Source organism: Peromyscus leucopus, chromosome 14 (genome assembly GCF_004664715.2).
Source record: "Peromyscus leucopus breed LL Stock chromosome 14, UCI_PerLeu_2.1, whole genome shotgun sequence".
Lineage (NCBI taxonomy): Eukaryota > Metazoa > Chordata > Mammalia > Rodentia > Cricetidae > Peromyscus > Peromyscus leucopus.
Window position 1 is genome coordinate 47,137,956 of NC_051075.1, and position 15,519 is coordinate 47,153,474.

General features: G+C 40.4%; 1 protein-coding gene across 3 annotated transcripts in view; it reads left to right on the forward strand.

Moving 5' to 3' along the window:
• Positions 1 to 15,519, forward strand: part of LOC114697777 (DNA repair protein RAD51 homolog 2) — a 513,000-nt gene that overhangs the window by 12,411 nt on the left and 485,070 nt on the right. For all 3 annotated transcript variants that reach the window (XM_028876125.2, XM_037210676.1, XM_037210677.1), the window contains exon 3: positions 1,206 to 1,389. In XM_028876125.2, the coding sequence (XP_028731958.1) occupies positions 1,206 to 1,389 (184 nt within the window). The remainder of the gene's footprint in view (positions 1 to 1,205; positions 1,390 to 15,519) is intronic.

The following is a 15,519-nucleotide window of genomic DNA, read 5'->3' on the forward strand; positions in this document are numbered from 1 at the left end:
ATGCCTTATATATCTTTCTGCTATCTGCCACCACTCCCTGGGGTTAAAGGCTCACTTCTTGGGATTAAAGGCTTGAGTCACCATGCCTGGTTGTTTCAAATGTGGCCTTGAACTCACGGAGATCCAGAGGGATTTCTGCCTCTGGAATGCTAGGATTAAAGGCGTGAGTGCCACCATTTTCTAGCCTCTGTATCTAGTGGCTCTCTGTTCTCTGACCCCAGATAAGTTTATTAGGGTGCACAATATTTTGGGGAACACAATACCACCGTGTGTGTGTGTGTGTGTGTGTGCGCGCGCGCGCGTGCGCGCGCGCGCGCTAGTTACTAGGATTGAACTTAGGGCCCAGTGTGTATCAGGCAAGTGCTTTACCAAAGAGCTGCATCTCAGCCCTTTTTAAATTTTTTATTTTGAGACAGGATCATGCTTACATTACCCAGTTTGGCTTTGTACTCCCACTGTAGCCCAGTTTAGCCTTGAACTTGCAAACTTCTTTCTTCAGCTTCTTGAGTAGTGAGGACTACAGATCTGTGTCACCAGGCCTGCCTTATCGTTTTAAAGCTCATTAACCTTTTTAATGTTTTAGTGTTGTTGTTTTAGATTTATTTATTTTATATTTTATATATATGCATATTTGCCTACATGTTTGTATGTACACCCTTTGCATGCCTGATGCCCTTGGAAGAGGGGGTAGGACTCCCCTGGAACCACCATGTGGGTGCTGGCAGCCAAACCTGGTCCTCTGTAACAAGTATTCTTAACCATTGAGCCATCTCTCCAGCCCGTTGACTCTGTAAAAATGATGTCTTGGCAGTTGCTTACAGATCTTCCATGTTCAGCCTGCTTGCTTTTCTGAGTTCTAATCCAAGAGCATGGCTTTCCCTTTCCCCACTTTCTGTCTCTTTCCTGGGTACCAACCAACAAACACCCAGTCATGCTTGTTCTTAGTGTTCTCTCTGACCCTCCCTTGCCCTCACAGATGCTGTAGACCTCCATCGCTGACCCTGACTCAAAGGGCATGACGTTCTCTCTTCTGCCCTAGCTCCCTCTTCCCAGAAGCTGCCAGGTTTCATAGCTTGCCCATCCTGTGGTTAGCTTTTCTTTCAAACCCTAGTACAGTGTTCTTCCATCTTCCTTCTAAAAAGAAAGACCAGTAAATAAATCATGTCTTAAATTTGTTCACTATTTTATAAATTCTACTTTCTTAGGCTTGAGTCTTTGGAGGAGGAGATTATTTCCAAAGGAGTTAAGCTTGTGATTGTTGACTCCATTGCTTCTGTGGTCAGAAAGGAGTTCGATTCGAAGCTTCAGGGCAACATCCAGGAAAGGAACAAGTACTTGGCCAAAGAAGCATCCTTACTGAAGTACCTGGCTGAGGAATTTTCACTCCCGGTAAGTGTTCGCTTTTCCTTCTTTTTCTGAAGGTCATGACCTCACAGGGTCGAGTAATAAACTTAGAGAGGACTAGCAAGCAGGTGACCTTTTCAAGTTTGATTGCTCTAGCAGATAACTGGTTTCGTAAGTGACTCTGTCTGCTGAGATTATTTCCCCTTTTTATAACGTGACGCTGGGTCACATTGAAGTGTTTTGGACAGTTTCCATGACCACTTTCTTCATTCCTTCTCATTGTGTCCTCATTCTGGATGCTTCGGATCACATCTGTCATGCTGAGGTCACTGTTAAGCAGTGCAGCTCCCAGAGTTGCCCGGGTCTGTTTCTGTGAACTCTCTTTGCAGTGGCAGGATACCCCGTAGATTTTGTCAGTTCCATCGTGTAGGTTTGGTCAGATGTTACTGTGTTTAGCGCTGTTTTGGTTTGCTTCTGGTGGGCAGAGGTCAGCCATGACTGGAAAGAAAACCTTGAAAGAGCTGTTGGAATGGCTTTCTGTTGTGGGCATTGTGATCAGGACGTCTGCGGGGGAGTTGTCTGGGTTTGTGGTGCACAGTTGACAGTACACAAGTGCAGAGTAAGTTCCACCCCACTCGGCTGCTGCATGTGGGAGGGCTGAACTGCTTCCCAGCCTCAGGAACACTGAGCACTGTTAGGCTTTCCTTTGTTTTTTCTAGACAGTCTTGCTGTCCATCCCTGGCTGTCCTCCCCAGACCTTCCTGCCTTCCCTTAGTGCTGGGGTTGCAGGTGTTGGGTCCACACACTGCAGGGCTTTTCAGTTTCAGCCACGTCCCATCCAGACAAGGCAACTCTTTAACCTGAGATTAAAATGTGCTTGAGACTTTGTAATTGTCATTTGTTTGGGGGAGATTAAAACTTTGGGTCTTTGTATCAAAAATAATACATTACAAATTATGTGAGCCACCATGCAGCCTTTTGTATGCAAAGCCAAGCAGGAAGTCAGGGAGTAGATGTCATACATGTACATTCTACATATTTTAATGCCTCTAAAACTCATAATTTAGGTTAAAATCAGCCACTGCAAAGTTTATCTTGAGAAGTGTTTTCTTTTAAAAATTTGCAGCTGCTTAAAATGATATATTTGCATTTCTGTTGTTGCTATTTAAGTAGACTAGAAAAAAATAAAGAATATTTCAAAGAGATACTTAATTGAATGGAAATTTAAGATTAGTTGCATACTTATTTTATTAATTTAGTATTGCTTGACCTAAGCCCGTGTAAAATGTAAAAATTCACTCTTTAAAACTTGCTTTTCTTTTTTTGAATAGCAATTATAGCCTGAATGCTTTGCAATTTACTAAGATAATTCACCTTTCTGAGTAAGAAAAAGGACTACTTTTCTTTGTTTTAGCAGAGCTCTCAGAAACAGCAGTTCCTCAGTGTCCGCACTCTGAAAGAACATGAACATGCTTGTGATCTGATGTATGATCGTTATTTGTCAGTCCCTAATCTAGATCCTTCTCCCTAGGCCCAGGACTCCAGATCTGATGCTGCTCTAAGCACAACCAGTATCCTATGGAGTTAGGAGGTGCGCATGCCTTTAATCCTAGAAGGCAGAGGCAGGCAGATCTCTTGTGAGTTCAAGGCCAGCCTTGCCTACATAGTGAATTCCAGGCCGGCCAAGGCTGTACAGTGAGACTCTTGTCAAAAAAAAGGGGCGGGTGGAGGGGAGGAAACGTAGAAATCTAATGGTTTCTTGTATTTTCTTGTGTTGCTTCAAGGCACTGACTCCCCCTTTTTCACCATTTAAGGAATTTTTATTAGAGCAAGAATTTTATAATTCAAATTGTGTTTCTGTGCTCAGTTATCTGTTCTGTTACTTAAAACAGAATGGACAGCCTGAGTTATTCCATATTAAAGAATTACAAGCTCAAAGAAAGGGATGCTTTACATTTTTGTACTTTGCCGAAAATTCTTCTTTATAGTCTATAAAACATTAATTTGTTTTTATATTTTACCATTTTTTTTTTAAAAATCAAGTAATCCAGGACTAGCATTGTTTGCTAGACCTGACATTTGCTCAGTACAAAAGGTTCAAAGTTTCCTTTCCTTTCCTTTTAAAATTTATTTTATATTTTGCAACTTTTTCATAATATTAACGATTTCAGTGTTTAGATATTTTTCTTCCACAAAGCATGAGGCTGTTTTTGTGTTTGTTTGTTTCTGTGGTCCCTGATTAAATTAAGTCGTGTGGCGCCCCAGTGGCACTGTCCACTGCCTTCTGGGGACCCTCATTTGCTTGGGGTGCCTGTAGTGTCGGCCTTTGAGTGGGGAGACGCTGGACGCTCAACTGTGAAGGACTTCTACAGCCTGCTTGCTGTTCATGGTCAAGGTCAAGAACCTTTGACTGCTCCCATGTTGGCCTCTGCACCCCTTTGAGGGCAACAGCAAATGCTGGGTGAATGGGTGTTTCCTCGTACTCAAGCCATGCACCCTACTCTCGCAGACATTCTCTCGAACCCCCGTTGCTGACTGGAGTGTTATTACCACAGGAATATGATGAAATATGAATAATACTTCATAACAAATGATACTGACGAAGTAAATCATCAGCTCTGCTGCATTTGTAATCAATAAAATGCTGTACAAATAATTATGCTAATGTTATAGATGATAACTTGAAAGGTTTATATGTTTATAATATGCATATATTAACCTATGTTATAGCTTCTTTTGATTTTAACATCCATGAGTTAATGTGATGACTCAATTTTTTTAGCTCCTAGAGAACCTTTTGTTTGTGAAGGGTGACATCATTTGGTCCTCATGTGGACATGCATGTGTTTATATTTTAATCCTGTTATGGCTCTTGTCTGCACTAGTCATCGACCATCAAAGAGGTTCTAAGTGACACCACTTTATTGGAAACACACATATTATTATGTTATGGAGGATTCGAGTTATAAAATTAAACATTCTCAAGAGAATTTTATAGACTTGAATACATGAAGACTGTGGTTTGAGAAGCACAGTTACAGAAGTCTGGTGGAATTTTTCTCTCTGAAGCTTTGGGGAACTGAGAGGCATGCTGCTGTGGGGAGCATCGTTTTTAAAGCATGTTCATGATGGTAGTGGAAGAAGTAGTAGATTCCGAAAGTGTTTATAGATGCTTTGTGGAAATAACATGAGGAAAGGATTTAGATGCTGCCTTCTAAAGTCAGTGGAGACTGTAGTTGTACCACCTGTCCGCTGCTACTTCTGTCCACCATCTGCAAAGCAGTAATGTCACGTCGTGAGTTGCGTAGGTTGCGTAGGTTAGGGTAATAGGACATTCTTGTGAAAGGTAATGATTAGACCATTCACAGTAGCCCACCTTTCTGTTTTAGGAGGAGTGGCTTTTTCTTCACCTGTAGGTGTTAAAATTCAGATTATTGTAAGACATGACTGTGGCCATGTTTTCTATGGTTGCCCTCTGTGCTCTTGGTTCTGTGCTTTTGGGAATATGCCTAGCTCAAACTTATTGCTTGTCAAGGCTTCTTTTGAAATAATAATATCTGTTTTTATGCTTAAAACTTTAGAAAAATGAATGAAAATATGTGTATTTCTTATTTTGCTATTTAAAGGCATCTAGATTTAGGATCATCAACAAGAAGAAACTTTTTGTTTTAAGTGAAGAAAATACAATGAGATTGAATATTTTATTATTTGAAAAAGGCATAGATTTTTTTCCCTCAAATTAATCTGACCCAACTTTATATGAGCCAGAATTGGTCTTTTCTTTTACCTTCAGCTGTTTCATCATGCAAGGTAGGTTTAATCTTGAAGATCATACCTTATCATTGACAACTAATAAATGTTAAAAAATTAAATTAGTGGGCAGTTCATTAAATAATTAAGATTTTTGTTAATTACAAAATTCTCATATTGTGTTTCTGACTTGTGGCATAGATTTATATGCCCAATTTTGCTGTTTAGTCTTTTTATGAATGTTTGGAGCTTACATTTTTCGAGAGTCTCATGAAATTGCTCTATGAGGTAGAAATCATAAATCCCTGATGTGTTAAAACACTGGAGTCAGAGTTCACACCGTGTGTCTTTTTTGTGTGACTTTTCTGGAAATCAGGCCTTTGGGGTTCAATCTGACTGTTCATAGGAGTCACTGAGAACAAACACCTCGGACTTGGAGATGAGGAGGGCTCTGTGAACCTTCTGTTTGCTCACACTGAAGACCATGCTATTTCAGCCTTCCATTTGCTGTCCATGGCCTTAAACTCACTGTGTAGTAATTAGCCTTTACTCCATCAGCTAATGGAGTCATGGAAATCTTCACTTTCCTTTGTGTAGCTCTTCCTGATGTGGGAAACTTTGGTTTTATTGTCAGCTAAAGTCAGAAGCTAGAAACAGCGTACAGGTTAATGAGTAGGTGATTGGCGAGGTAGCATTGGTGGTCTGAAGGGTGGCACCCCATGCGGTGGTGGGATGAGCCAGGTAGCCCAAGAATACACTCACAGCGAAGGAAGGGCTAACTCAACTGTCTCAGGTTGCTCAAATCTAGCTCATTTCCAGAAAAAAGTCTTCCCGTGGGGCCTGGCCCTTGGCTGGGCCCTGGGAGATGAGCTTCAAGCCCTGGGGATATTCTACCTAGTAAGTATTTTTGTGTGTGTGAGGGTTGAGGTCACAGGTACCAGTTTATGCAAGCAATGTGGTTTGTAGTAAGCATTGATTTTGTTCTGGAGACTGGAGTCTAATTAGCTGAGGTCATTTAAGTGGGTGCTGCATACCTCCTGATTGACCCCTAATAAAAATGCTGGACACTAAGGGTTGAGCCAACTTTCCTGATTAAAACCACTTTGCACGTGTTGCCCTGCGTCACTGTTGTTGAGACAGTTAAGCACATCCTGTGGCGCCACTGGGAGGGGACACTGGGAGCTTCTACCTGGTTTCCCTGCACTTTGTCTCGCTTTTCTTTGCTGATTCCACCCCTCTGTCTCTCAAAAGTCATAGCCAAGGGAAGGGAAAAGAAAGGATGGGGAGAGAGAAGGAGCCTTAGCTGTAACATCTTCTCTGAGCTTATGTTTTTAAAACTTTTTATTATTGTATATTGATATTTTTATAAAATTTTAATTTTATCTATTGATGGGATCCAAAGCGATGTTATGATAGCTTAATGGTAACTGTTTAAGACGGGCAAGATGTAGCTAAAAGTGTTCCAACAAGCTTAATTCACTAGCTTTGATGATGTACTGAGATGTACTAAGTGAGTGAGTGAGATGGTAGGAGGAGCTGGGAGAAGAGAACTCTGTATTCTCTTTGCAACTTTATGGTACATCTAAAATGATTGCAAAATAGGCAGTTTTTAAAAAGGAGGTAAAGTGGGTGGTTTTCTTTGCCTTAGCTGGCCTGCAAACTCATAAAAACACTGTACTAGCTGTGTCTGGAGAAGGGGACGTGCATTTGAGGTACTGGCTCTCCTCCCTTTGACCATCTGCTTCTATAGATACTATCTGATACCTCCTTATTTTTAACACCCTTTTTATCTTTCAGCAAATCCTCCTGGCTCCATTTCCATAATAAATTCAGTGTCTGCCTGCTTCCCCCACCTCAGTCCTACCTCCCTGGGTTCTGGTAGAATATAGCACTGGCTGTTTGTAGTCTGACTTTTCTTTGGGCTGCCAGCTCACAGATAATGACATGGAGACTTATTTATTCTGAAAGCTTGGCCTTTACCTTAGGCTTTCCCCCAACTAGCTCTTATAACTTAAATTAACCCGTCTTTATTAATCTACGTTCTAACACATGGCCCAGTTACCTCTCTTCTGTACCATTATGTTTGACTTCTTCAGAGGGTCACGGGTGTCTCTCCACCTCTCTTCTTCCCACAGTTCTCTCTCTCCCCAGAAGTCCTGCATATCCTCTCCTGCCTATCTATTTGCCATTCCACTCTTTATTAGACCAATCAGAAGGCAGAGACACATCTCTAGAGCATACAAAAAGATTATCCCACAACAGTTTTGGATTTAGATGTTAGTTTGAGTGATAGTCTACTCTTGCTTATATTAAGACCTTGAGTAAGTGTGTATGCTGGCTCTAACTCTTAGTATACCCATTTTTCAAACAGGAAAACTATCTGACTTGTAAAGGTGTGGGGATTAAATGAGATGTCTGTAATGTTCTTCACCCAATACTTGGTCATTCTGTGAAAGGCAGCCATTAATTATTAATTTTAGCAATTACCTCATTTCAGATGCTTTGTATACTTTCTATCCTAATATTTGTACAGTATTAAAATGATAAGGACAAATTGTGCTGTAGTTTTCATTGTTCCCTTCCTCTGTTTTGTTGATAGATACTAATATATAATACTGCCCAAAACCTCTTGTACCCCGTATCTCCTACTTCTTTATATTTCATACTTTCTTCTTCTTTTCCTTTTTAATTTCATCCTTAGTAATTGTGTCCAGAGCTCTGTGTGAGGCACAGTGAGGTCACGAAGACAAACATAGTCTTTGTCTTAAGTCTTCTGTAAACAAGTCACCTGCAGAGACAAATAGCTCTCTTTGGTATAACGGAGAATAGAATGAGGATCTTGTTGACTGCTCTTTTTCTGTTTCTAACTGATATGTAAGAAGCGTGGCACCTCCATTCTGTCATTGGGGCTACAGATTACACAGAAAATAACGGGAGAGTGGGGACCTTCAGTTTCCTGTGAAAGCCTTTCTCGAGACTAACCCTGACCCGTACTGTCTCTCCCTTATTCAGAAAAGGAGTGCTCTTTTGGAGGTCGGCACTTGGTAAACTGAGGAAGAGGGCAACAATGAGAGTAAATTGCAGTCCTAAGGTTGCCCTGCACGCATCACCCAGTCCCCGTGTGCTGTGTGTTTTCCAGGGGAAGATCTTAAGCTGTGGCTGAGTGGCGACCTTTAGTTTTCCAGTGAGAACAGGGATACAGTGAAATGAGGTGACTTACTCTAGACTGCATTATATAATTGAGTACATGTCATTTGCCACTGGTAGCATGGGTTTTTATTCAGTATCTAGTTGGTTTGTTTCTGAGTTTCCTGCTTAGATAATGGTGTGATACACATCAGTGCAGTGTAACTTTCTCCAAGTCTATCTCTGACCACATCCTCTGCTCAGAAGCATTGTGTGGTATTATGTATAATTCAAGTACCAGACTGTAAGCACAATAAGGACCAAGAACTTTCACGCCTTTGGTCCGGTATATCCTTCATAACTGGGTCAGAACATTTGTTGATGGATTGCATTCCTGATAAGGCACTCAGGAAGACCCTTCTTTCTGGCTCCAGCACATTCTTCCTGTCTTGCCTTTTTCTGTGCATGTAGACTGCTGGTCTACCTCTGCTTTCTAACTAGTTCCACTTTCCATTGCAGTACAAACATTGTGAACTTCTCTTTGAAACTTAAAGGATGTATATGCCTAACAGTGTCATTAACTTTTTGTGTGGTTGTGTCTGAGCCCCTGAAAACAGGACTATACACTTGCCATAGCTACCTCTCTTGAAAAGTGTCTCATGTTAAGTAGGTATCCAATACATATTTGTAGGATAGTTTATTTTTTAATTATACAATTTCTGAAGTGCATATTTAATTAAATGCTTATTTAATTCCTATGCTGTTTGAAAGGACAGCACTCTAGTAATGCTTCTAAAGTGTGCAAAATCACCTGGAAACTAGGGCTTGGTGTCTCCATACTTCTTTTTTACAACTGAACATAGAGGTTGGCTGATGATTGGAAAACTCTGTTCCTCTAATGCTCTGAGCTGCTCAAAGTCCTGTGAGATGCCGTTAGCTACAATTTTATATCAAAAACTGTAAGAATTCAGCATCAGTGTTCTGTACAGAGTGCTACAATAATGCCTCACTCCTAAACCATGGGCAACAAAACACAGTAAAATGGGACTGTATCAGACTTCAAAGCTTCTGCCCAGCAAATGAAATAGCCATCAATGACCTGAGAAACAGACTATGGAATGGGGAAGTATTTAGAAATCATGCATCTGACAAAGAGCTAATATCCACCATGTATAAAGAAATCCTCCAACTCAATAGCAAAGCCTGGGCAACAGCAAAAACAAACTGATTACAAACTGGCTTTAGGACTGAGTAGATCTTCCTCAGAGGACGGACATAGCCCAGTGTGGTGGCTCATGCCTGTAATCCCAGCACTTCGGCGGCTAAAAGCAGGAAGATTGTGAGTTTAAGGCCATCTCAGCAATATCAGGATCTCAAAGCAATATCTGTGCTCCCAGGTTCATTGTAACATCATTTCCCCAAAGCCAAGCCATGGAAGCAGTCTAAATGTTCATTCATAGGTGAACGGATAAGAAAATTTGGTATATACACATGATGGAATATTACTCAACCTTAAAAAAAATCTACAGTTAGTGATAACATGGGTGAATGTGGAGGATGCTATGCTAAATTAGCCAAGTGTAGAATACATACTACGTGATCCCATTTACTTGTGGAATCTAAAATAGTCCAACTCCTAAAAACAGAAAGGTGATTGTCAGGGCTAGGGGGACTGGACGACAGGGAAGTATTGGTCAAAGGTGCAAACTTCCAGATATTAGAATGAGTTAGTCTTGGATGTGCGTACATAACACATTGTTTGAGTTAACAACATTGTCTTGTATACTTGAAAATTGGTTAATCTTCTGTTTTTATATACATACACAGCAAATAGTGGGGGGAAATTTTGGAACTAACAAATGTATTGAGTGTAATAATTATGGAAACAGTTTAGTGAAAACACATAACAGCTGTGATTTAAAACCTTTCTTACTGGGGCTGGAGAGATAGCTCAGTGGTTAAGAGCACTGGCTGCTTTTCCAGAAGACCCAAGTTCAGTTCCCAGCACCCACATGGCAGCTCACAACTGTCTGTACCTCCAGTTCCAGGAGATCTGGCACCTTCACACAGACATACATGCAGGCAAAACACCAATGTATAGAAAATAAAAATAAAAAAAGTTTTTCTTCTAGTACTACTTAGACACTTTAAAATAGAGCATATGAAAAGTTACATAGTTCCTGTTTGAACAGTTTATTTACCCCCCTGTGCCTTCTGTTATTAAAATTTGTGTTGTGTATGTGTGAGTGTACAGTGTATGCATCCGTGTGTATATAATGGTTCACACAGCGGTATGTGTGCACAGAGCTCAGAGGAGGATGTGAGCTGTCTTGTTTTATCATTCTCTACCTTACTCCCTTGAGACAGTCGCTAACTAACCCTGTAGCTAGGTTGGCTGGCCAGTAAGCCCCAGCAATTCTCCTATTCCCTCTCTTGCTATGTAGTGGGGTTACTGGCAAGTGTATGACCACACCCTGGTTTTATGTGGGTTCTAGGGATTTGAACTCAGGGCATCATGTTGCACAACAACAGCTTTTATCTGCCAAGCCATCTCCCCATCCTTAACTTACTTATTTATTTACTTCTGGTGCTGGGAGTTGAGCCCAGGATACTGTATGTGCTAAATTATTATCTCACTACTGAGCTATATTCCTGTCTCCTGCTCTCTGCTTTTCTTTGATAGTGATAGAGATAACCTTATCAATTTCACATTTCCTTGTTTTCATTTTGATTCTCTTAATGTTGCTTCACTGTCTATTGGGAAATGTTATATTGGGTTTTGGTATTCTTAAAACAGAAATGGCAAATGTTTGTACTAACTTAAATCTTGTGATAAATGTGTTACCTTAAAATAACTTCTAAATTCTTTGACTTTACGCCTCTCTTGGAGAACACCTGAGATCTAGATGGCCTCCTAACATCCTGTTTTGAGGTTTCATGAAAACCCAGTATATGCTGTTAGTATGCAGAAGATGTTTCACTTTTATGGTTTGTAGCCAATGAAATGGCCTACTTAGGAATTTATCTTAAAGCTTCTAGGGACTTAAAACATAAGGTAATTTTTATAGTCATCATGACTCAAAGACTTTTTCCTGTACATAAATACTGTGTATGTGAGGAAGGAGTAGTTATGACTTGAGCTGGATAAGTGATATCCATAGTATAGGGATAAAAATATGGTATTGTGTGTGTGTGTGTATGTGTGTGATAGACAGAGATAGAGAGACACAGAGAGAGACAGAGAGTTGGTGCACCAATGTGAGTGTGCATGCGCATGTGTGTGTGTTTGTGCACGAGTGTGAGTTGTGTGTGTTTGTGTGTGTGAGTGAGAGAGAGGGAGAGGGAGAGAAAGAGAGAGAGAGAGAGAGAGAGAGAGAGAGAGAGAGAGAGAGAGAGAGAGAGAGAGAGAGTGTGTGTGTGTTCATCCTTCAGTGTTGATCCTCAGGAACCACCCACCTTATTTTCTGAGGCAGGCTCTTTCACTGGCCTGCAGCTTGTTGATTAGGCTGGGCTAAATATGGACGGAGTTATCTCTCCAGCCAAAAGCATATTGTTTTAAAGAAATTATTATCGTATGAAGTTTTTTTATTCTTCTAGTTAAAGCCATGAAAGTTAGTTCATTTCTTAGACCATATTATAATTATTTGCCTTTGTTACTCTTTATGATCTTTAGCTTAGTCTACTGGAATGTCTGGTAACATGGGATGGACTGCTTGGTGGTTTTGGAAGTAACAGATCTTTGTCCAACAGAACAACTTTCTTTCCAAGTTCCTCTTCCAGTCTTTGGGAACCACATTTTGATGGTTAAGGATTTCATAGCAACAGCATGATGCAGTAGAAGAGACCCAGAATTTTCGGTTAAAAGATAAGCATTTCAGTAACAAATGTGTTACAACTGGCTGTATGATCCTGCTCTATGATCAGTTCTCTCTTCTGATACTTGGTGTCCTGTTATGTAGGAAGGGATTAAATTCCTCTATTGCAAAGCCTAATATTATTAGTAATAATATTAATAAATGAATAAGAACTTAATATGTTGCTAGATTACTAAATTTATTTTTTTACAATTTATAAATTACTTCATATATAATTTTGCAAGAAGACATGTTTATATATAGTTGTTTTAAAAGAATAAAAATATTATGTGTATATGAGTGTTCTTTCATTGATTTATGCACATCAGGTATGTACAGGTACCTGTGTAGGCCAGAAGAGGGTGTTAGGTCCTCGGAGCTGGGGTCACAGGGATTGTGAGCTGCCCCATGTGGTTCTGGGAACTGAACTCAGGTCCTTTGTAAGAGCAATGAGCGCTTTAACTGCTGTGCCATCTCTCCAACTCTTTCTGTCTGTCTGTCTGTTATTGAGCCCTGGCTGGCCTAGAACTCACCATGTACATCAAACTGTCTTCAGAATTCTGGCAGTCTTCCTGCCCCTGCCTCCTGAGGTCTAGGATTAGATTCAGGAACCACCATGGTTGCAACCACTTGGAGCAACTTTTTTTCTTTAAAACTATACTCTGCCTTGGTTATTAATTTTTTTATAGTAATAGATTTGTATGGATTATTTTCAGCTTTAGTTATTTGATTGATGGATTATAGTTTCCTAAACTTAGAGAATGTATTTAATGCATTTTATTCAGAGTTTTGAAATATTATGTGAATAGTATTAATATTTCTTTAAAAACAACTTCTAATGGTTATGAATGATCAAAAGTAGTAGTTCCTAGTGTCATTTTTGAGGGCTATAATGAAGTTCTCTTTTTACTAAGAATAAGATTGCCATCTAGTAATAACTCAGTGTGGTTATTTAAACATAAATATTTAGCATTTGTGTTTATAGAGTACTCTTCAGTTGTTAATTAGCCTGAAACAGTGTTTATCTCTGTAAATGTCTGGCAAGTGCTTGTGTAAGCCAGCTTTGGGCAGGATTTCCAGTCAGCGTTTGGAGAACTTTTAACTCTGGAGTTAGCTGATATTTGTCTGTATACCATGGAATCTTCAAAGTATATTTGATTTTTTAACTATACCAACATTGTTTTAGAGAAATTTTGAAATATTGCCATTCCAGATGATAAAATCTTTTGTTTCAATGTGCTTTCTGTTGCTATAACTGAATGCCACAGACTAAGTAGTTCATAATGAATAAAGATTTTTTTTCAGCTTGTGGTTCAGGAGGTTGGGAATTCCAAAAGCATGTCTCTAGCAACTGCCGAGGGCCTTCTTGGCCACCACAATGTGCTGGATCCAGAAACTCACACCTTCCAGGACCTAAAAGTTAAGTGTAGTCCAAATATTTCCCTTTATAACTTGGCATTTTTAAGAACATACACCACTGTGGTGATATTGTGTTCCCCAAAATATTGTGTACCTTAATAAACTTATCTGGGGTCAGAGAACAGAAAAGTCACTAGTTAGGCAGTGATTGCACACACCTTTAATCCTAGCATTCCAGAGATAGAAATCCCTCTGGATCTCTGTGAGTTCAAGGCCACATTGGAAACAGCCAGGCATGGTGACTCACGCCTTTTAATCCCAGGAAGCAAGCCTTTAATCCTAGGGAGTGATGGTAGAAAGCAGAAAGGTATATAAGCCGTGAGGACCAGAAACTAGAAGCATTTTGGCCTGGTTAAGCATTTTGGCTGGTTAAGCTTCAGGCTTTCGAGCAGCAGTTCAGCTGAGAGCCATTGGGATGAGGACACAGAAGCTTCCAGTCTGAGGAGACAAGACCAGCTGAGGAATTGGCAAGGTGAGATAGCTGTGGCTTGTTCTGTCTCGCTGATCTATCAGCATTGACCCCAATAACTGGCCTCGGGTTTGATTTTATTAATAAGAACTTTTAAGATTCCTGCTACACACCACTGAAGACATTTTGTATTGAAATAACCTGCTTGATGGTTAATAATGGCTGTTGGCAGGAGACAGATGACTGGGCATGTCTGTGGAAGTTTCTAGATTGAGTAAATATAGATGACACCTTTCCATGCGCTGAGGTCTCAGACTGAATAAAAAGGATAAAGTGAGCCAAACAGTAACATTCATCCAGTACAATCTTTGTTGTTCTTTTTTCCCCTTCCTTTCTTCTTCTTTTTTTTTAATATTTAGTTTTTTGAGACAGGGTTTCTCTGTGTAGCCCTGACTTTTCTAGAACTCACTCTGTAGAACAAGCTGGCCTGGAACCTGGAGATCTGCCTACCTCTGCCTCCCAAGTGCTGTGATTAAAGGTGTGCGCCACCACTGCCTGGCTGTTCTTTGTTTTCTCAATGATATACCTATTGTGGAATATTACTTTAACTAGGCAAAGATGTGTTACATTTGTTTATACTGCAGAATATTATTTTAACTGTGTAAAGGTGTGTGATGTTTGTTCTTGCTGCCTTTGTTAATGATGTGAAGATGTGTTGCATATGTTTATGCTGTATTTGTTTAATTATGTAAAGATGTGTTGCTGTTTCCCCTTGCCTGCCTAAGGCACCTGATTGGTCTAATAAACTGAATGGCCAGTAGCTGGGCAGGAGGGGGATAGGTGGGGCTGGCAGGCAGAGAGAATAAATAGGAGAAAACTAGGAGAGAGGGGGGAGGGGGAGGGAGGAGAGAACGAGTGAGGGGGGCATGCCAGCCAGACACAAGAAGCAGTGAAAGACAGACAGACACAAAGAAAGGTAAAATCCCCAAGGAAAATGTAGCTAAAGAGAAACTAGAGTGAAAAGAGCTAGCCAGAAAAGAGCTAAGCTAGGCTGAGCATTCCAAACTAATATTAAGTCTCTGTGTCATGATTTGGGAGCCGGCTGGTGGTCTAAAAGAAGGCCTGCTACAGACACCCATTCTGAATGGAATTTCACTCTAGTTTTGATTTGCATTTCCCCGATGTCTAACCTGTAATTTCTGAGTTTTTTTTTAATTAATATTTTGTGGGTCTTAATCTCTTGTTAAATAGCTGGCCAAGATTTTCTTACTTTGCATAGGCTGTTTCTTCATCCTGTTGTTTCTTTTCCTGTGCAGGAGTCTTTTGATTCAATGCAGTCCTGATTGTGAGTTCCTGTTATGATTTCCAGAACTCTTGGAGTCCTGTTCAAAACACATTGCCTGTATCTTGATGTATTTTTGCTTTAACACCGTAAATATTGGTAGATACAGACACCGACAGCTCCGCAGACTCCTCAGTGAGTTTTGAAGGACGTAGAAGGTGGAGCTAAAGCGGCCGAGAGCTGCTGCTCCTCCAGAGGATAGGTGGGAGGGTCCAGCACCGGAGAACCAGAAGTTTGCTACAATAACCCAGATGTGAGAGACAGGGACTCCAACT